The sequence below is a fragment of the Pseudopipra pipra genome, chromosome 15 (assembly GCF_036250125.1).
Source record: "Pseudopipra pipra isolate bDixPip1 chromosome 15, bDixPip1.hap1, whole genome shotgun sequence".
NCBI lineage: Eukaryota > Metazoa > Chordata > Aves > Passeriformes > Pipridae > Pseudopipra > Pseudopipra pipra.
Window position 1 is genome coordinate 1,635,333 of NC_087563.1, and position 20,302 is coordinate 1,655,634.

Here is a 20,302-nt window from a genome sequence, read left to right on the forward strand (position 1 = left end):
TGGTTCAATTTATTCTTTTGTTGTGCTGTACAGCATCACAGTGTTAATCCAGTGATCCGCTGTAGTTCATTATTTTTAGTTTTATTTTTTTTAGACTACTGGTTTCAACAGCAAAGCTATTTTAGTAGTTTCACTCAACTTTTTCCATAATCATGTTTGCTGTTCCATTGGGATGTTGATATAAAACTGTAATGGGAAGGAACGGCTCTGTGACAGCTTTGAGCAGATCTCTTCATGCAAATCTGCTTTTCTCTCCTATGTAAATGTTATGGGGAAGTGTAATAGATATGTAAGCTGTTAAGTATGAACCAGCTGGATTTTCTGGCTTTGTAAGGCTTATATTCACTGCTTTACCTTTGTACTCCCAGAAGGTGAATTGGGCAAAGGGGGAGGCTGGGTGGGTTGAGTTAAACCTGGCTCCTGATGAGTAGCCCAGACACTGCCCATCTTGTCATGGCTCTGATAAAATAGTGTGGCTTCTCAATAGGTTTTTATGTGGCTTTATTTGGTTTTGGCTTTATTTTCTAACCAAAATGTCCAGCTAATGTCTGTATATTGTCATAACAAGCAATTTTTTACGTTACTATCGGTCGAACCAAAACTGTTTCTGGAGATGGTATAACCTTTACTTGCACTAAATGGATGTTTGTATTTAATAATCTCCATTTAATTCAAAGATACGTTCCAACAGCATTAACAATAAAAAATTCTATTCATGCAACTCTTTTCTTCTAGAAATGACTGCTGTCACTGCAGCCAATGTGAACTTCAAATGGGACCCCAAAAGCCTGGAGATAAGAACACTGGCGGTTGAAAGGCTGCTTGAGCCTCTTGTTACACAGGTGGGGAAAAAAAGGGGACAAAATAAACCTTCATAAAGATGTTTTGATGTATTATTTCCATTAGGTAACTTGCAAAGCCTAAGTTCCAAGAGTAAAAATACTAAAAAATTAAAGATGGAAAGACATTTACAAGTAGTTTCTTTGTTCAGTGTTATTGTAAGAGTTACTGGGCAGGGGTGTGGTAAGACTGTGCTGCTTCAGCAGTGGATAAGACACAGTATTTCAATTGGAAGTGCAGAACTGCTTGTTATTAACTAATGTTCCATGCCTATGGTTTGTCCTGGCTTTGTGAATAAGAGCTGCTTTCTCCATGGTGTACATGTGCCTGTGAAGTGCACTGCAGAGAACAAGAGGGGTGGAATAAGACTTGTAAATGTGAGCTGTGGCACTGGGCATTTTGAAGATTCGTGGAAGAGGCTTTCCAGGAGGTTTGGAAGAGTAGGTACACTGAAGACAGTTCACTCATCTCTTCTAACATTGTTTTCCTGGAATATGAGATGTCTAAAATGACAGTACAAACTAGACATAATTCCTGCGAAGCACAGACTGGAACGATCTTGTTTTATTTCCAGTATTAATATCCCTTTAGTCATCAAACTGCTGTTCCCCTGGATCCTCAGTTCTGCTGTAAGGCTTTTTAGCTGAACTTACTGATGCAGTCTTTCCTTAAGAGAAGTTGTCTTAATTTGGCAAACTTAACTGAGCAAACTAGTTCAGAGGACCTTCCTTTCCAAGTTCAGTGTCTGAACTTATTCTTTAAGGAAAACAGGCTGTACTGGCAATCCCAAATTTTCTGAATGATGTGACTGGCAAAATACAGAGAGGGAAATGGAGCAAATTGTTGTGTTGCAGCTTCTTTATTTGTAGGACATGAGGAACTGAGACTACCCAGTACAAATGCTCCCTGTTAACCAGCACGATATTCCCAGCTGATGGCTTTCCCTCTCTGAATCAGCCCACTGAGAAGATGGATTCAACTCTGAGGACCTTTATGTCAGAAGTCCTCAGGCTTTCCAGAGTAGTAATTTTTTTAGTGTTATTTAACATCCCATTGAAGTAGCTTTGTGTGCATTTTCCTAGGCTTTCCAAAAAGGAGAGGAGGGGAAAAAAAAGGCAAATAGAGAAGTGTGTGTGGATTTTGTGAATGTCTGTGTTTGATAGAAGGGGATGGATCCTGGTCCTGAACTAAGAGTGCCTGGTGATCATCTGGCTGCTGGTGATGGCCCTGGTCCCAGCAGGGTTTCAGTCTAAAACATATAATTGGAGATATTTGTTGATTGCAGGAGGATTGTGAGAGTTCAGTTTGGGTTCTGTTAAGGAAATGATGAGCTCTTAGGGGCTCCTCTGCTCTGCATTCAGTCCATTGTCTGTAGTACTGTTTTGGACTGCAAAGACACTGTTTCTAGATTTCTGTAGATCCAGATTTCAACCTTGTTTGAGGTCTCTTATGACTGGAGAGTTATCCCAGACCAATTATCCCCACCTTGGTTTCCTTTATGTGGTGCCAAAGAGCTCTTGCCTGTAACTCAGATTGCAGTTTGTCAAAAATACAAATAGATCTCCATTCTGAAATCAACTTTTCAGGTCTGCTGCTGATAAGAAAAAACTTTAAGCTGTTTAGCTGCAATTATAATGCTCATCTAAAGAATCAAGAAGCATGGTCATGTTTAAACAGATGTGGAAAACACTTGCTAGGTTAACTGTTGGAGCTGGCAATATGCAGGTATTGTCAATGCACTGTCTAGAAAAAAATACATGTGGCATTACTGTGACACATTGACATGTGTCAAATTGATAAACACCTCATTTATTTCTTGTCTTGTTTTTTTTCCCCTTCCACCTGTGCCTTTAGGTAACAACACTGGTTAACACTAGCAACAAGGGCCCCTCTAATAAAAAGCGAGGACGTTCTAAAAAGGCCCATGTTTTGGCTGCTTCAGTTGAACAAGCAACAGAGAATTTCCTGGAGAAAGGAGACAAAATTGCAAAAGAGAGCCAGTTCCTCAAGGAGGAGCTGGTGGCAGCGGTGGAAGATGTTCGCAAGCAAGGTAAGAGCTGCGTGTCTGGCTTGGCAAACTGTGACTCTTCAGAGTAAGTTCCTTTTGCTGTTATTTCCCATTGCTTTGTTTCTGACTCTGCACCTCTCCACTTGTGTGGATTCTCAGCTTGCCTGCCTGGCATCCTTGAGCAGTAATATGAACTGGATAGATCTGGAAGTTGGATGTCCCAAGTCGAGATTAAGAGGAGAAGCAGAAGGGCTGATTCTTTGAAGAACATTTAAAAACTCAGTTTAGGCTTAAAAGTAAACCCACCCACCCCAAAGTTTATGGAACTACATCTCAAATGTCAATAACTTCTTCAATATTTCAATGCATACAGACCAGCATTGTAGGAGGAAGAGCCAAGTGTTGACTTGACAGAGATGTGTATCTTGAATATGCAAAATGTAAACAGCAACAAACAGAATGTGAAGACCTTGGTTAAATATTCCAGGCTTCCTCCCCCACATCTAGTGTTGACTTTTATAATTTTCTTTTTTACTTTCTTGGAGAAGACTTCCAAGAAAAGCCTGTGGAGCTGACTTACTCTAAAATATGCACTAGTAAATATTGTTGCTCATAAATCATTTATCATTCTTCCAGTCATGAGTCTTTTCTATGCTTCAGTGAAACCCAGTCAACTGGTATTAATGGTGACGACTGCTCCTGCGAAAAAGGGAAAACTCATTAGCATTAATTACTTGTTTGTAGCTGAAGTTGCAGAGTGGTGAAATATTAGTTAGAAATGGTTATAAGTTCTGGATGATCCTGGCTGACAGACCAAAGAAAGATCAAGGTAAGAAGGCTGCAAAATAAGAGGCTAATTGAGTTGGCTTAATTTAACAACAACAAGCAGGGAAAGAGACCCCTTTGACTCAAAGCTTTAATTCCTGGTGCTTGCAGCTCAGAGCTGAGTCAGAGCTCCTCTGGGAGTGCCTCCAAGTGACTCTGTGATATCGGTGAGCAAGGGAGCTGTGCTCAGCCCTGGGGACTGAGAAGTTCCCTGAGCTGGATTTGTAGCTGTGTATTGCAGTGAGAAGCTGGTAGGAAGGAGACACTGATAGAAAAACCTTCTGGATGGCCCTTTCACTTGTTTCTTGACCTCTCCTTGGTTTTGAGACTACATGTGGGCTTGGTGCCAAAGCCTCCCTGCTCCGTTGGCCTCTGCCAGAGGAGGTGAAGCGCACGGCTGAGAGCAGCTGGAGTGAAAGAACTTCCCGCCTTAGTGTCGCTGCACTTCCTCCTCCCTTTTTGCTGTTTGCAGCTTGCATGGGGTCTGGTGCACAGAGAGAGTGGCTGTGCCTGTTTCCTGGGGCTGGGTGTGTGCTCAGACTTGAGGCAGCCCCTGGATACAAGTGGTGCCCCCATCATTTGTGAGGAGCAGGGATCAGAGCTGTGCCCTGTCACGGTGCTAGTGTTTGGCCAGGTTTAGCAGAGCAGCTCCTGGCGAGGAAATGAAAATCAAACCAGCCTTTGAGGAAATTAGAAGCAAGAGGTAAAAACTGAGAGACAGCAGAGGGGGAAGGAAGGGTTATTGCCAGCAGTGCCTGGGAGGATTGCAGTTCTCAGCAGTGCTAATAACAGCTGGGAGGTACAGCCTCCCAACATACGTGTTTATATACATGCCATGCACTTATGAAGCACTCTCAGTATTGTGGTAGACCAGTTGGAATCAATGAACTGGAGAAACAAGGGAAGTGTGATACAAAGCCTGTCTGTGTGCTTAGCAAGTCTTCCTTGTGTTGGTGCCTTTATCTGCCTTTTGCAACGGGGGCAGGAGTGGAGAGGAGGATCTGGGTGTTGTGGTCAGCAGCAGGGTGATCAGGAGCTGTGTCTGAGAGCAGCAGTGGGATTACAGATATAGAGCACAATTTATCTTCAGCAGGGGACAGGAAAATAGAATTAATAATGCCTCTATTTAGAGTAGGGGGAGGTTTAGTTACCATAATAAAAAAAGATGAATGAGTGTAGACAGGGATTATGAAGATGATTAGGACAATAGATAACTTGTCTCATCAGAGAAAATTAAAAAAATTTTTTTTAGCCTAGCGCGAAGAAGATTGAGAGAGTACATGATTTTAGTGAGCATGCTTGTTCATAAAATCCCATTTGCTGGGGGTAAAAAAGAAGTGAAAAGAGCTATTTGGAATGAATAATAGCATGGCTACATACTAAATCAGTGTAAGCGGATCTTCAAAGTCTTCCTGTTTTTTTACAATAGAAGGATAAATTACAACTTGCTTTAAATATTAAAAAAATTAATGAAATCTACAGTAAAATTCCTGGCCCTTTAAAGATTTGGACTTTTAGTGTTTTACAAAGCAGTGGAACTTTTTAAGATTTTGAGCAGAATAGTGGAGGCAAAGAATCAGTGTTTTTCACAATAGATCCTGCTGGAGTTGGTGCCGGGAAAACATTTGATGTGGATGCCTCGGATTTCAGCATCCTTGCAGTGTTTGTTACAGTCATTTCTGCCATTGAGGGTTTGCTGGGTAACAGAGGGGGCAATGTTGCTCTTGCCCAGCCTTAGTCCTTCCACTGTGAGCTCTCTGTGGGGTTCTACCTTCTCATGAACCATGAAGTCTTGGAGTGTTCAGCTCTGTTCAGCTAGTGCTGTTGGGAGGGGTTTTGGAACAGAACCAGTTCCTTACCCAGGTGCTTGGTACTGGGACAGGTTCCAAACTGGGATTAAGTATGACATTTCTTTTGGGTCAGACTGAGACTATCCCAGATTTCCTGGAGTACTGATGGCCATAGATCACTGTCTCTGTGTATCTGCATGTGAGCGTGGGGAATTAGCTGTGCTCTTGCAACTCAACATAACAGACCAAAAATTAAAGCTTAAAATTAAAAAGCTTAAGCCTGTGTGTGGGGCTTGAGGTAAGAGAATGGATGAATGGTCTTGTGAATCCTGTGGGCTTTGATCATGTTTCAGGTTGCAAATGCAGGGGAATGAGCTGACTGATTCAGTGTGGTCTCTTTCTGCCTTGTGTTTCTAAGTGAAGGATTTTTCAAAACTGAACAGTGAGACCAATTATGAAAGGGGAAAACAAGTTTTCAACTGTACTTCATGCAGGGTGCATGGCTTAAGGACTTTCAAGGAGCAGAAGGAGGTCAGTTGTGGAACACAAACGCTGAATTATTCTTGAAAAACTCAACTTGAAAATTCTGTTGTGACCAGTTAGTTTAATTTCTTGGAAAGGTGCGGTGAGTTCAGTTGTTTCCCTCTAAGAACAATGCTTTAGGAGTGTGCACTTGGATTAGAAGTAATCCTTCAGCCAAGGACTTGGGGTCTTTGAAAAGCTGTAACCTAAGGGAGCTCAGAGATGGCTCTTGGAAAACAGTAGGAATGTTGTAGGCAGCATATAGAATTAATTGAAGACAAGATTAAGGAACTAACAGAAGTTTTTATTGCCATAAGTATCAACTCCTGTGTTGATGTGGGGCCTTGTCCTTTATAGCAGAAAGCCAAGGCAGCCTGTTGTGGCAGGGTGTTGAAGGTGGCATTAGTGGTGAGATGGGGCTTCAGTATCTAGAATAGTAGAGACTTGAAACTCTGATTTCCTGTTTGCCTTCGTTTAGCGGGGAATGGCAACCTCTGGGGAACTGGGGGGTGCTCTGGGCAGGTGGGGGAATGGCCTGCTGGCACTTGTGCTGTTTGCAGTGCTGCTGGCAAAGCAGCCTGGGGACAGGCTTTGGGCTGGGAGGTGCTGAAGGGTACGAGGTGATGTGTGGGCACGAGTTTCCAGCTTGGAAGAAGAGCATCAGTCAGTGCCTGTGTGTCCTGGTCCTGCTGCCTTGCCTGTCCCTCTGCCCTCCCCTCCCTCAGTGTTGGTGGGAGCAACTCTGTGTCGTGGTCACTGTGTACCACTGCAAGGAGCATTAACAGTGCTGTCTGAAAGTGCTTCAGACCCTTGGGCATGGGGGGAAGGCAACTAGAAAATGGTAATTTTCTTTTGATGGACTAAAATCTTACTATTTCTGAAATGGGCTTTGTTCCATTAGATTTAATTGAGTTCTTAGTGCTTTTTTGACAAAATCATAGGGCAGTTACTGTTGCCCCTTTTTTTCTCAACTCTGTTTCATTTTCTTTCCCTTCTAATACCTAGTGAAAATGCAAGGTTATATTGGAAAAGCAGATTACTCATGTAAGAATTTGTACCAGCTTTATAATCTGAGTCTCGTAGTTGGACTCTTCAGCATGTGTTACTTTTAACTCTTCTTTATCTGCTCCCCAGTTTGTGTTACCTCTGGTTCAAATTTGAAAATGGGAAGATTATGCTGGATCCCCTTTGAACTGCTAATGCACACACACAGTGCAGTAACTGCATATTAGGCCAGGGCAGAGTGCCCTGTTACCATTTGAATCCAGCTAAAATAACTACCCCATGTTGCTTTTCCTTTATAAAAAGTCTGAAAGCCAGCTTTCTTTAATTGGCAGAAATATATATATATGCAACAACTTTAAATATAATCTTCCTTTAATTCTGGGAAGCTGGTTATCTTTTGACACCCTGACAAGCTGTTTGAAACTCACTAAATCTTTTAAAGTCTCCTGTTAAAATAAAAAGGAATAGCATTTTATTTCAGGACTGGCTTGAAAGGTTGCAATTTAAGAGATGGGTAGAAGATAATTTTGGTCGTTAGCAATTTCTGAGATTCAAGTGAAGCAAGTGGCCACCTCTCTAAATTTTTTTTTAAAATAGAAAATAAATGAAAACAACATTATTTTAGGAGTTGAAAATGTGGGAATTTTACATGTAAGTAAATAAAGGGGGAAATATTTTTAGTCAGTTTTTGGTTCTGGCGTATCATAGAGTGGCCTGGATTGGAAGGGACCTTAAAGACCATCCAGTCCCACCCCCTGCCATGGGCAGGGACACCTTCCACTAGCCCAGGTTGCTCCAAGCCCTGTCCAGCCTGGCCTTGGACACTTCCAGGGATCCAGGGGCGGCCACAGCTTCTCTGGGCAACCTGTGCCAGGGCCTCCCCCCCCTCACAGGGAACAATTTCTTCCCAATGTCCAATCCAAACCCAGTCTCTGTCAGAGTGAAGCCATTCCCTCTTGTCCTGTTACATCATGTTCTTGTAAATAGATATCCTTAAATCCCGAGATTGTTAATAGATTTCATGCTTGCAGTGGTGACATTTATTTTATTATTAGCTTTTTCTAGAAGGAATAAGGAAAGGTTCATGTCAGCTATGTAGGGGTTTTGTAATCTTCTGACTGGTTGCAGTTTTCAGCATTGATGATACATTCTTTCATCCATCTGGAAATCTGGGTTTCTTATCCCTTGTTAAAGTAAAAAGTCGTGTTCCCCAAAGTTGGGTAAGGGGTAGCTTTGGGTTGATATTCAGAGCTGGCCTGTGCTTGGACAGAAGATCTTTTTTTTCCTCTCTCACAGTACTGAAGTAGCATATTTTTTTATCTTAAAATGTTATGTGCCACTCTTGGTTGTATTATTTAAGATGATGGAAGGGTGTTACATAGGAGGGAACATTTGAACAAAATTGAGTATCTCGATGTGGTTGCTTGGACAGACTGGCAGCTGTGCTGGGGCTGAATTTAGCTATGAAGGTGTGGAGTGCCTGGGTGCTAGAAACTCTCTGTGGGGATGGTTAACCCCCAGACTCTCCAGCTGTTGGTGTTTTGGAGTAGTTAAAAATAAGTTGTTAAAATAAAGAGAAGCATCCCAGGACTGCATCATCTAGAGGTTTCGGTGTGGACCTTGCCCAGCCCTGTTTGGGAGTGGGCTCCATGGGACTTGCTGTCAGCTGTCACTTGTCAAGCACTGTTGGAGGTTTTTTCTTCTCATCTGAGACAGGCTATTTTTGTTTTGGCATTTGGCCATGTGCACACTTTTTCATACAGGTTTGGGAAGCCTCTGGCACAGCAGTTATAACAGTTCATCTCCCTTCTGGTCATCTGCTGCTGCCTGCACATCTCTGACCTTGAGGACCTACGTTTTCTGTACTAAGTCCTAACTGTTCTCCCAGCAGTTTCTGAGATGCAAAGAGATCCAAGAATAATAATTGGATTCCAAAACTTCCTGCTGTGTAGGAACTGTGGTACTGGAAGCTGCTCGAAAAAGCAGGGGAGAAATCCAAAATTTACTCCTCTGACTATATGCAGACATTACTTTTATGCTTTCCAAATGCCTTCTGGAGGAATTGCTCTAGCTGGGTAAAGTGGCCTTTGCTTTTCATAGTTAACCAATGGCATTGTTACCATCTGAAACCCGAATTCTTTCCTCCTGCACCAGATGCAGACCCACAGGCTATGAAATGCTGAAGCATTTTACGAAGCAGTGCCTGGCTTTGAATTCAAACCAGGGCATATCCAGCCAGGTCATCGCTCCGAGTTGTTTACAGTCCCAGGAGCTGTGGCAGCTCACTGTGTGTTTACAGTGCTTTCTGCTGCTTTCTGCTTAACTCCTTTTGCTCAAGCTTTGAAAGCATTGTAGCTTGTGAAATAATTGCAGCCCTACGAAGGCATGCTGAATTTGCCTCTCCAGAGGATTCTGGCATGTTAAAACATCTGCAAATGGAAATAAGGACTAAAGTGCCATTTCCCAACCTTTCCTCCCTGCCAAGCCCTTCTGCCAGAATCCTGGCAGCCCCTTGGGAAGTGCTGTGTGGTGTTAAAGCCACCCCTGTCCCCCCGTGCAGGTGACCTGATGAAGAGTGCCTCGGGGGAGTTTGCGGACGACCCCTGCTCGTCGGTGAAGCGCGGGAACATGGTGCGCGCGGCGCGGGCCCTGCTCTCCGCCGTCACCCGCCTGCTCATCCTGGCCGACATGGCAGACGTCTACAAGCTGCTTGTCCAGCTCAAAGTGGTAAGAGTGGTTCTCGGCCGGGCCAGGAGTGCCCTGCCAGGTGTCTGTCACACACGTGCTGACCCTGCGGGGTGTGTGCTGGCGGTGCCTGCTTCTGGAGCAGGGAGGGGTTTGGGGTTTTTCCTCCCAGCACAATGTGTGTAGTGGACGCCTGTCACTTGTTTTTACACTCATTGTCAGTAGCTGTTGACTTTGAGTTGCACTTTGTTCTGAACTTTTAGTATAGAAACTGAGGCTCTGTGGCTGTAGGTGATAGTTGGCCCTTTCATCTTACCGAAATCATTTGGCTTTCCTATAACTTGGGATGAGTGCTTTGGCAGACCAAGTAAAATGAGAGTGGAATATTTGAGTAAGGCTTTTCTTCCCTTGAGCAAGAGGGTGGTGGGTGGTTTGTGCAGAGTTTGAAATGAAATGAGATTGGATACTGGACCTGCCTTTGCTCATGGGCTTTGAGGACTTTCTGCGTGCCCTTCAGTGGCTGCTGCCACAGCTCTGCCAGGGCCCTGGGCTCCTTCATGCTCTTTCAGGTATGTGTACTTGGCTCTCTGGTAGCTGGTGAGTATGAAGTAGTAGCTAACCCTTGTGTACTGTTAGCCTTTGAAGTGTCTCTCTCCAAAAAATAACAAGGGGCAAAGGAAGATTGCTTTCTCTGTCTGCCATGAAATACATTCTGAATTGCTTCCTGACCTGTGGACTGTATTGCTTGGAAAAATATGTGAATGTATTTTCTTTTAGGTGGAAGATGGTATCTTGAAACTGAGAAATGCTGGCACGGAGCAGGACTTGGGTATCCAATACAAAGCTCTCAAACCAGAAGTGGACAAGCTTAACATAATGGCAGCCAAAAGACAACAGGTATAGTGTGGCAGCTCTTTCTTCTGTATGTTATTTCTTCTTTTTCAAAATAAGGGAGCCTTTCTGCTCTTGGACAGTACTTTTTGCTTTTTTTTTTTTAAATTTTATTTTATTATTTTTATTGCTGATTTTTTGTGTTGCTCTGCCATGTTTAGGAACTCTGAACTTCCTTGATAAGCAGGAAAAGTCTGCTTGGCTGCAGGGTGCTGCTTCTGACAGAATTCGTTCTTAGTAGCATTTGTTGATGTTTAATGCTTTAGTGCCTTAATGAAATGCTTCTCCCCAAGACTTGCACTTCCCAGTTTGAAGCAGTGCAGGTGTGGATAAGGAAGGAGAAGTGATTTGTTTCCCAGTGCCTGGTGCACTCACCCCTAGACCACGTTGTTGTTGTGGTTCACACAGACAGACTGTGTCCATGTGCAGTGGGCAAAAGTCATGGCTGGGCACAGCCTTTTCCAAGGGAGTGAGTGGTGATGCTCGTTAGTCTTGCCTGAAATGCCCATTTGAGAAGGGATTTAAATCCCTGTTTGTTATGGGTATGTTCTGTGTTTGGATGGCTTGTACATAACCTTAAATTGCATGTGAAATTTGTTTTGTTCAACAGCACTGGTGTGACTCATTCTTGTGTAGGTAAGTTTTCAAAAGAAAGCAGAGGTGTGGGCAGTTCCACTTATCAGGAATAGCATAATTCTTGTAAAACATTTTTTGCCTCTTTGTTCTGCTGATATGTACAAACTCAAATTGCTTATGCACCTCTGACACTTCTTGGGACTTTTTGCAGAGATTTATCTTAGAAAATAAACTGGGTACAGTCTAAAATGGATTGCCAGTTGGTTATGTATCTCAAATCTGATTGCAGTAAATGGGAGTAGGGTTGTGATGGCAATGCAATAAATGCTCCTAAACTGCTCTGTGATAGATTGTTCTGCACTATGGGAAGTGGTTGTACAAAATCTGTAAATCTGTATGCCTGCTTGGAGTGCCCTCCCTGCTTGGTGTGTACCTTACAGAGGTCACATACTGCCCATTCATTTTGAAGAGTCTGACAGATTTTTTTTTTTCCCCCTTTTCTCAGTAAGGCAGTCCTCATCTTCCTCTTTGTCACCTCTTTGTTAGATTTAAGAGGTAACTTTAAAATTATGATGCTGCCAATAACTGTGTTCATTCTTCCTTTTATAAACTTGCTGCTTGTGCTGGACTCAGAAGCTGTATCTAATCAGAGTGCTTCTGTTCCAAAACAGAGGTGATGGTGCTTTAGAGAATTGCAACAGGGAGTGTTTGGGAAAAGACTTATGGACTTGCTCGCTAATCTTAAATTAGCAGTAATTACAATCATCGGATTAATTTTGTCTCATTGGAGGTGAACAAGAAGTTGAATGAGATGATATATTTGTTCTTCTGAAATTAAGTACCCCGAGTCTCTTGAGAAGAGTAAACGTCATCTTCTAGGTGTAATTAAAGAAAACATTCTGGTTGTGAGCCTGGGAGTTTAAATTAAAGATGATCTTGCTTCTCATCTGCAAGTGCAAGACAGGGCAGCTTTCAAAATGCTGGTCTTGTGCTGCAGAGAGGAGCAAAAATCCAACGTCAGATTTTGAATTGTGGAGTTGTGAATTGCCCTACAGTTATGGTGGTTTCTGTCTTTATGAAGGTGTTGTGTTTTGCAATTAGTTGAGCCCTCAAGAATAAGAACACTCAATCAGCAGACAAATTTGAGCACACCAGGCAAAGAACCTGCCTGTCTTTTGAAGATGTGCAGAGATGGCGTGTGGATGTTAAACGTAGGGAACGTTCTCAAATGCTTTTTTTTTTTCCCCTTTAATTTTCCTAACAGGAATTGAAAGATGTGGGTCACCGTGACCAAATGGCAGCAGCCAGAGGAATTCTGCAGAAGAACGTTCCCATCCTGTACACGGCATCCCAGGCCTGCCTGCAGCACCCTGACGTGGCTGCCTACAAGGCCAACAGGGACCTGATCTACAAGCAGCTGCAGCAGGCGGTGACGGGCATCTCCAACGCCGCCCAGGCCACCGCCTCCGACGACGCTGCCCAGCAGCAGGGCGGGGGGGGAGAGCTGGCCTATGCTCTCAACAACTTTGATGTAAGTTTTGAACCCTTTCCGTTTGAAAAACAAAGTGGTAACTCAACACCTCGAGTGCTGTGTCCAGCTCTGGACCCTCAGTTCAGGAAGGATGTTGAGGTCCTGGAGCAGGTCCAGAGGAGAGCAACGAGGCTGGTGAAGGGACTCAAGCACAAGTCCTATGAGGAGAGGCTGAGGGAGCTGGGGCTGTTCAGCCTGGAGAAGAGGAGGCTCAGGGGAGACTCTCTACAACTCCCTGACAGGAGGTTGTAGCTGGGGGAGGTTGGTCTCTTTTCCCAGGCAACCATCAGCAAGACAAGAGGGCTGGGTCTTCAGCTGTGCCAGGGGAGGTTTAGGTTGGATATTAGAAAGAATTTCTTTACAGAGAGGGTAATCAGCCATTGGAATGGGCTGCCCAGGGAAGGGGTGGATTCTCCATCCCTGGAGGTGTTTAAGGACAGACTGGATGTGGCATCAGTGCCATGGGCTGGGAACCACAGCAGGGTTGGATCAAGGGTTGGACTTGATGAGCTCGGAGGTCCCTTCCAACCCAGCTGTTCTGGGATTCTGTGATGTTTGTTCACCTGGTTTAGTGGCAGCAGCTGACTTCTATTTATATTGCCTGCTAGATCATTTTCTGCTGAAGTGCAGCAAGTCATAGGTAAAGTAAAAAAAAGTCTTTTTCCAAGCTAGGGTTGATGGAATATACAAAGTTATCTATGTGGTTCTTGGTGATTGAAGGCTGTCAAATTAAACTAGCTCTGAAATAGCAGTTAGCCTACTGCTACCTTAGATGTAAGCCCTTGGTTTATTTGAAATTGATTATTTCATAATATATTTATGTAATGTATTCTTGTAGGTGACAGAAATGATTTATTAAAAGTGAATAATGTCTTTTGGAATTGCCCAAACTACCTATTGAGAGGGACATGAAGTGGGAAGTTTAATATGATATTTGGTTGGGGATGAAGTCATTTCACAATGATGTGTTGTACTGATCTGTCATGTTCTTTGTCTCATGTTCAGCACGTTGCTGAGGACAGCCATGCATTTTTACTGAGATCTCTTTCCTTTTGAAGCCAGGATTCTGTGTCTACCACTGTTTCAGCCTCTGAATTTTAAACCTTACCTCGAGAACTCTATTTAATATTGCAAAGCCATCACTCAAAAGGCAATTAATAGTTGTGGTTTTGCCAGATTTTAATCACTGTCTCCTTTTCATTCTTACCACTCTTGTTCCTCCCTTTCTGCCATGTTTCTTTTACCAGGATAAAGTACTATTTGAGTTTTCCCTGTGCCTGGTGGGAAGCCTTTCTCTGTGATCTCTTGGGTAACAAGAGGATGTCATGGCTGTCTTGATCCTTGTGACTGACTTCAGTTTGAAGTCTGCCTTTCTTATTCTGTCAGCTGTGTGCTCTGTAAGCCTTAGGAGTGTGCCTCAGGTTCCCCTGAGGGACCACAGGGTCTCACAGGTACCTGTGGGAGGGGAAGGCAGGCCCTGCAGCAGCAGTGTCAGGGACTGACTTGGGTACATGGAATTGCAGAAGCAATTCTGTTCAGGTTTGTGGAATGGCTTATCCAGCTCAAACCATCTAACAAGATTTCTGATATATCACTGTATTTTACTATACAAGCCCTCCAATATATGGCTGGAGACTACTTTTTTGAGTGTTGCAGTTGCCATGAAGCTTGTGAGCTTTTAATTCCACTTTGTGGGGCTCTCTGCTAGCAGCAGTGCTTGATCAGCAGGCCAGCTCAATGCACGGTGTGTGCAATAGCTCTGTCATCTCATCCTTGCCAAAGGAGGCTGACAAAACAAATGTGGTGAGGTTCTTGGCAGATGTTATCCCTTCACTTCATTTCCTGCTGCTGCTTGAGTGTTATTGTGCTCCTGTAATAGAGGCTTTGCACACACATGCCCCCACATACTCCAGTGACGGTAAAATATTAAATGGCTACCAGAAAATAACAAGCTGATTGTTATCTCTCCTTTCTGATAGTGCAGTCCATGCTACCATTGTATTAACTACATGGCTAAAAGCTTCAGGAAAAGTGAGGAGCGTGTTGGAGAGCACATGTTGTGTTCTCATCCTGCTGTGATGGCTGAGTGGTTACTCCATTGGGATATGAAATGTGCTGGCTGGCAGGAGAAGCAGTGGTTGTGCCGTGGCTGCTGAGCTTAGCTGGTGGACAAACTGAGATCTCCCAGCTCGAAAGACTTTGGGCATTCTCTTGTAATTAGCAAATCTTGCCCCTGTACTGGGAAGACAACCCATCCAAACCCTAAACCAACCACCAAACCTTCAAATGGCCAAATAAGTTTTCTTTAAGAAATTAGAGACCTGTTGAAATAAATGACAGGCAAGTACTCAAAGGTGGTAAATCCTGCACAGCTGCTTCCTGGGGAACTTCCCTGGGTGGTGTGTTGGCCCCTTGAGAGCAGATACATCAGTGCTGCTGTTTCAGCCTTAAGTCTCTTGGTATGTTATGAATAGTCTGGCAAGATAAAACTGTGATAATTTTCCGTCGTGAAGAAATTGATTTCTGTGCTGTTTGAAACCTTTGTGTTGATATTTTCCTGGGGAATTTTTGAGAATAGAATTGTATTTACCTGCCTAACAGCAAAGAGAAGGAAGACTGGACAAAGTAGTACAATGGAGCACCATATACAGGGCTAATTTTGGATGTTTGTTTTCTTGTTCATGATGGGATAATTATATCTGACAAGTTAACTAGTGAAGGCATGTCTGGATTGACATGTAGTTAGGAAGAGTTCTGTACTTTGAACCTTATTTGTGCTGGCACGTTCGATTTTTGCCATTCATGTAACAAGGCTTCCTGTGGCCAAGATTTGTTTAGCTGTCAAAGCAGCACAAGAAATGACTGACGATGTAATCTGCTGGGGAACCTCTTAGTAATTTTACAAAACTACTCATGAAAATCCTCCTCGGTGCCAAAATAGTGTCGTTTGCCTTTAAATGCCTGATCAGGGTGTTGCTCTGAGTGTTGGTTGTGTTGGTGACTTCTCAGTAGCTTGCTGCTTGGTCCGATCACTGATTTTGCAGAACCTTTCTTTTACTAGAAACAAATTATTGTGGATCCATCGACCTTCAGCGAGGAGCGTTTCAGGCCGTCCCTGGAAGAGCGCCTGGAGAGCATCATTAGCGGCGCGGCGCTGATGGCTGACTCATCCTGCACACGTGATGACCGGCGGGAGCGCATCGTGGCCGAGTGTAACGCGGTGCGACAGGCCTTGCAGGATCTGCTCTCCGAGTACATGGGCAACGTGAGTATCTGTTGGCTTCCTTTGGGTGGGTTTGAACTCCGTGTCACAAGCTAAAATGTGGAATCGAAGCTGTGTGTCTCAAAGCTGGTTTGTTCTGGTCCAAACAGAGTTTGAAAGGTAAAGAATAGTCCCAGAAGGTTTGTCTTGAGGCAGGATGAAACTTACTTAAATCATCAGTGATACTTATCTTAAAATTGATCTCTAATCTTCCAAGCAACTGTTGTCATCATCAAGTGTTAACCCTTTGGCACTGCTTTTATTTCATGACTGTTAATGTTGGTTTTTATAGGAATTCAGTGGAATTAGTCTGTTTTTCCACCTTGATTTACGTAAAGTAACAGGGCTTACGCAAAAAGTAGTACTTTGCTTCTGTTGACTCTTGGAAAGTTTAACTGTGTCATCTTTTTAGCTAAAGGCATGAATTGTCAGAATCAAGTTAGTTATTGTCGCTACTCAGTTTGAGTAGAGGTGATGTATGAAGTCAGATATTTAGTGAAGAATCCTGAGAGCAGTTTGGTATAAATATTGGGCTCTGAGCAGTTCTTTTCCAGTGTTTAGGCACTGAATGTGCACACACAGTATTTGAAGCCTGGGAGTGTTTCTGCAGTTGGAGTAAGTATCATATCATGTGGATGAGCTTCTGCATCTGAAGGCATCATGATATAATATCAGACTTTCTTCCCCTCCATTGCTCCTTTGCTCTTGTCCCAGCGAGTTTTCATCTGAGTAACTTGCTGTGTTGAGAGGTGGCTCGGGATATCATGATTGACACTATATCTGGTCATTAAACTTGAGTACTGTTAAAGCTGATTTTGGAAATAAAGTTGCAAAAATAGCAACAACTTAAGCAAACTATATGACTTGTAGAACTGTGGCAAGTAAAATTGTCTGAAGAAACGTTAATGGGAGTCTTATTTATGCTTTTGAACATGTTTGCGGTGAAAGTTCAGAGATACCTTTTTTAGACAGTAGGTGCCTCAGTGTGTTAAGTACCTTAACTTCAAATCTTTTGGAAAAAATTACTTCAGTGCAGAGTAAAACTGGTCCAAAGGCTGCCATATGGGGGTTGGGGTGGTAGAATTTGGAGAACAGATGCAGTGTGTGGTAGAGAGAAAGGAAAACAAGGATTTCTGTTTACCAAAGACAAGGACAAAGTAATTGAACAAAACTGATGCAAGTCTGATGTAGCCTGCGGGCTGAGCAAGGTAATTCGTGTAGTCTCTCTTAATTGCTTGTGAAAGTAGCTTGTGCTCAGCATTGACACTTTGTAGAACTTCAGAGTGCAGCTGGGAAACAAAGCACGAGGTTGTGCCATTCTAAACTCCAGTGAGCAGGGTGTTTTATTGGTCTGTGAAGAAGCATCAGCAAAAATCCCTCAAACAAACGTGCTGCTGGTTTGGATGGAGCCCTGTCAGCATGACTGAGAATGGAGCAGCCACCAAAGACTAATTGAACATGTGGAAGAGGTAAATGCTCGGTCTTCCATGTAAGAGTCGGTGGCATTTGTCTCATTGAAAGTTGGTCAATACCCACGTGAGAGTGCAGAGCTGTGACTTCCTCTCCCAGAAATGCCTGTCCTCCTCCTCAGCCATGTGCTCTTGTCTCTGATACCAAGTTAAAGAATGTATTCCCTCCGTTATCTCCTTTAACACATTGTGAAATTAGTGGAGCATGCTGAATTTTTTGAAGTCACTGCTATGTTATGATTGTAGACAGTGTAGTTGGGAAAATGAGATTAGAAATTCAGTGAAATGGAGTGGAAAAAGCAATTGATAAATTATGGTGGAAATGTGGGATGGTGTGTAAAAATCCATACTGTAAACCCCTCCATGATTAAGCTAAAGAATGACTAATAGTTGGGAATCTAAGCAGTGAAAATGATGTGATACATCTACAGGAAGAGTAGGGATGTGCTGACTTAGAGTAGTGGCAGAGGAAATGTCATTTCATGTGTATGTGTGATATACCCACAGCTCCTGGGATGCTTTGCTCCAGTCTCCCTTTGAAGGAGGAAGTGAATTGGGCATTAAATCTGTTAATTGCACAGCACTTGCTGTGCATCATAAATCCTATCCAAGTGCTAGAGTAAGAGGTATTTATTGGCCAAGTGTAAAAATTCAGAGGGAGGATTGGATGAGGAGTACACTGGAAAGGCAGAAGCACAGGAATGCCTTGAGGCAGATTCCCCTTTAGTTTTTAATGCCTTCTCTTTTAGTGACTTCCTCTAGCTTTTGGGTTTTCTTTCAGATCTCTGGCAATAACAAGACTGTTTCCTAGATAGCTTATAACTCAGTTTAATGTTTTAGACCCAGACTTTAACTGTTTGTGTTCCTGTCCTTGAGGGTCTGTAAGTCTGCAAGCGTTGGAAGCTGTGTTACGGTGTCTGGCAAAGCTTTAGCTAAATAACAGTTTTTGGTAATAAACTGAATTGTAGGATCTCTTGGCATCTGCTGGCATGGTGATGAATTCTGTGATTGTGCAAGGGCAAGATTTGCTTCTTCAGTGGTTTGTTACAGAAGTTTGAATCCCCTTTTTCTTAGATTGGTGTCTGTTATTTCATTTCCCACCTAACACACCTATTCTGCCCTTTTCAAGAGCAGTCCAACTAAATTTGGTACATCAAGGCCAGTATCCTATCTTGACAGTGGTCAGTAGTGGATCCTACAAGCAAAAGGACAGGAACAAGGGAGGTGTGTAGTTTTACTTACCCCAAGTGTCCCCAAGTGCTGGCATTCTGCAGCTCGGGCACTTCCAGAGCCGGCATTGCTGACTGCATTTATGGCTCTTGATGGATTTTTCCCTACTGAATCTGTGTAGTTTCTTTCTGAACCCTTATAAACTTACAGCATCCATAATCTTCCTTGACATGGAGTTCTGCGTAAATGGGTGCTGTGTGAAGAAACATCTTTTGTTTTCAAGCAGAACAACCTTGTGCCCCTTCTGTTGGATGTTTCCTTCGTCTCAGTTAGGAAAAGACCCTGAGCAGCTACTCCTTGCCCATGTTTTTCTATGCCACTTAATGTTGTTTTGGAGCCATAGCATGTAGGGGACATTTTGGTCTTAGTTTCCCCAGAATGAAGTGTCTTAGTTTAATTAGATACTCAACACCTCCTCTCAGCTTTGGCTGTGTCCTCGTTATCATTATTATTTAGCCAAGTCCTGTGGACTGGTCAGCATCTGATGTGGTAGTGGCTGTCCCCTTGTGTAGATCCACTTGGAAAATCCAGCTCATGTGGCCCAGGAAAGTTCTGGGATGAGAATTGCAGCATGTGACGTGACAGTGACTGGGAGATGAGTTTCAGAAGTGTGGCTGATGTAAGCCAAAATGCTGGTGTGGTCACATTCCACCATCTCCTTCTGGGCCTTGTTTGGATCTTCACACTTACGTTGAGGTTTAGGGACCAGAGCTGCCATGGCTGTTCAGAATTTGGGCAGTGTTTTGATTTCTGGTTTTGTTGTGTAGTCCTGAACTAATGATGCCTAACACTGACAGCTGCTGAGCACGGAGGGAGCTCCATGAACAGCTGCCTTCAGAAGGATTTAGCTTCTGAGCCGTGGTGGCAGGAGGCTGTTACTGTGGGTGTTGAGATGGGCTTTCATTACCAATGTCCACTGGGCATCATCGGCCACTTGATGGCCCAACCCCTTGGTTTGTAAGCCACATTCCTTAAAATGCCATCTGTTCATCTCTTAATTGTGGCATCTGATTCTATAGCTTTCTCCTCTCCTCTTGCACTTCACCGGGGGGAGCTGTTTTCCTTTATAGATTTTGCTCACTTCTCACAATTCCAACAGAAAATAGTTTTCCTTTTTAAACTTGCACTGCAGATCCCTCCTGGATTGAAATAGCAAACATGGATGTTTATTTGCATTTGGAAGAAGGGGAAGGCCTAAAAGAATTCATTACTGTTTCTGACTAGTGCTGTAAAAGCAGAGTAGTCCAAGGTCTTAGTTCTGGGATCAACTGCCCAGAATGCAGTAAGTTGACCACATCAGTTGTAGCTAAGTTTGTAATATAACTCACAGATGGCCAGATCTAGATCTTTGTGTGATCTGTGGCAGTCAGGCATTCTTGGTATGTATTTTATTAATTAAATGAAAAAGCGTTAAAGCATATTTGAGTTTAGTTGGACATCGATTCCAGACTTAGGTAGGCCAAGAGGACAGAGTAAAGCATCTAATTGAGTAATGTCAATATTAACAGTGCACCAATGAAGAAGTTAATAGGAAATACAAGAAAATACAATGGAAACAGTTTTTTGTGTCTAACTCTATGATCTTGTGTGGGGGTACATGTTGACTGGTTGCAGTTTGCCCCAAATAGAAAGTATCAAGCAGTGTATTTTTAGATACTACTACCAATT

At 43.3% G+C, this 20,302-nt stretch overlaps 1 protein-coding gene across 3 annotated transcripts in view; it reads left to right on the forward strand.

Annotated features, from left to right (window-relative positions):
* CTNNA1 (catenin alpha 1) overlaps positions 1-20,302 on the forward strand; it is a 119,144-nt gene that overhangs the window by 15,610 nt on the left and 83,232 nt on the right. For all 3 annotated transcript variants that reach the window (XM_064671411.1, XM_064671412.1, XM_064671410.1), the window contains 6 exons: positions 736-842; positions 2,695-2,890; positions 9,551-9,717; positions 10,453-10,572; positions 12,407-12,673; positions 15,735-15,938. In XM_064671411.1, the coding sequence (XP_064527481.1) occupies positions 738-842; positions 2,695-2,890; positions 9,551-9,717; positions 10,453-10,572; positions 12,407-12,673; positions 15,735-15,938 (1,059 nt within the window). In that variant the 5' untranslated portion in view covers positions 736-737. The remainder of the gene's footprint in view (positions 1-735; positions 843-2,694; positions 2,891-9,550; positions 9,718-10,452; positions 10,573-12,406; positions 12,674-15,734; positions 15,939-20,302) is intronic.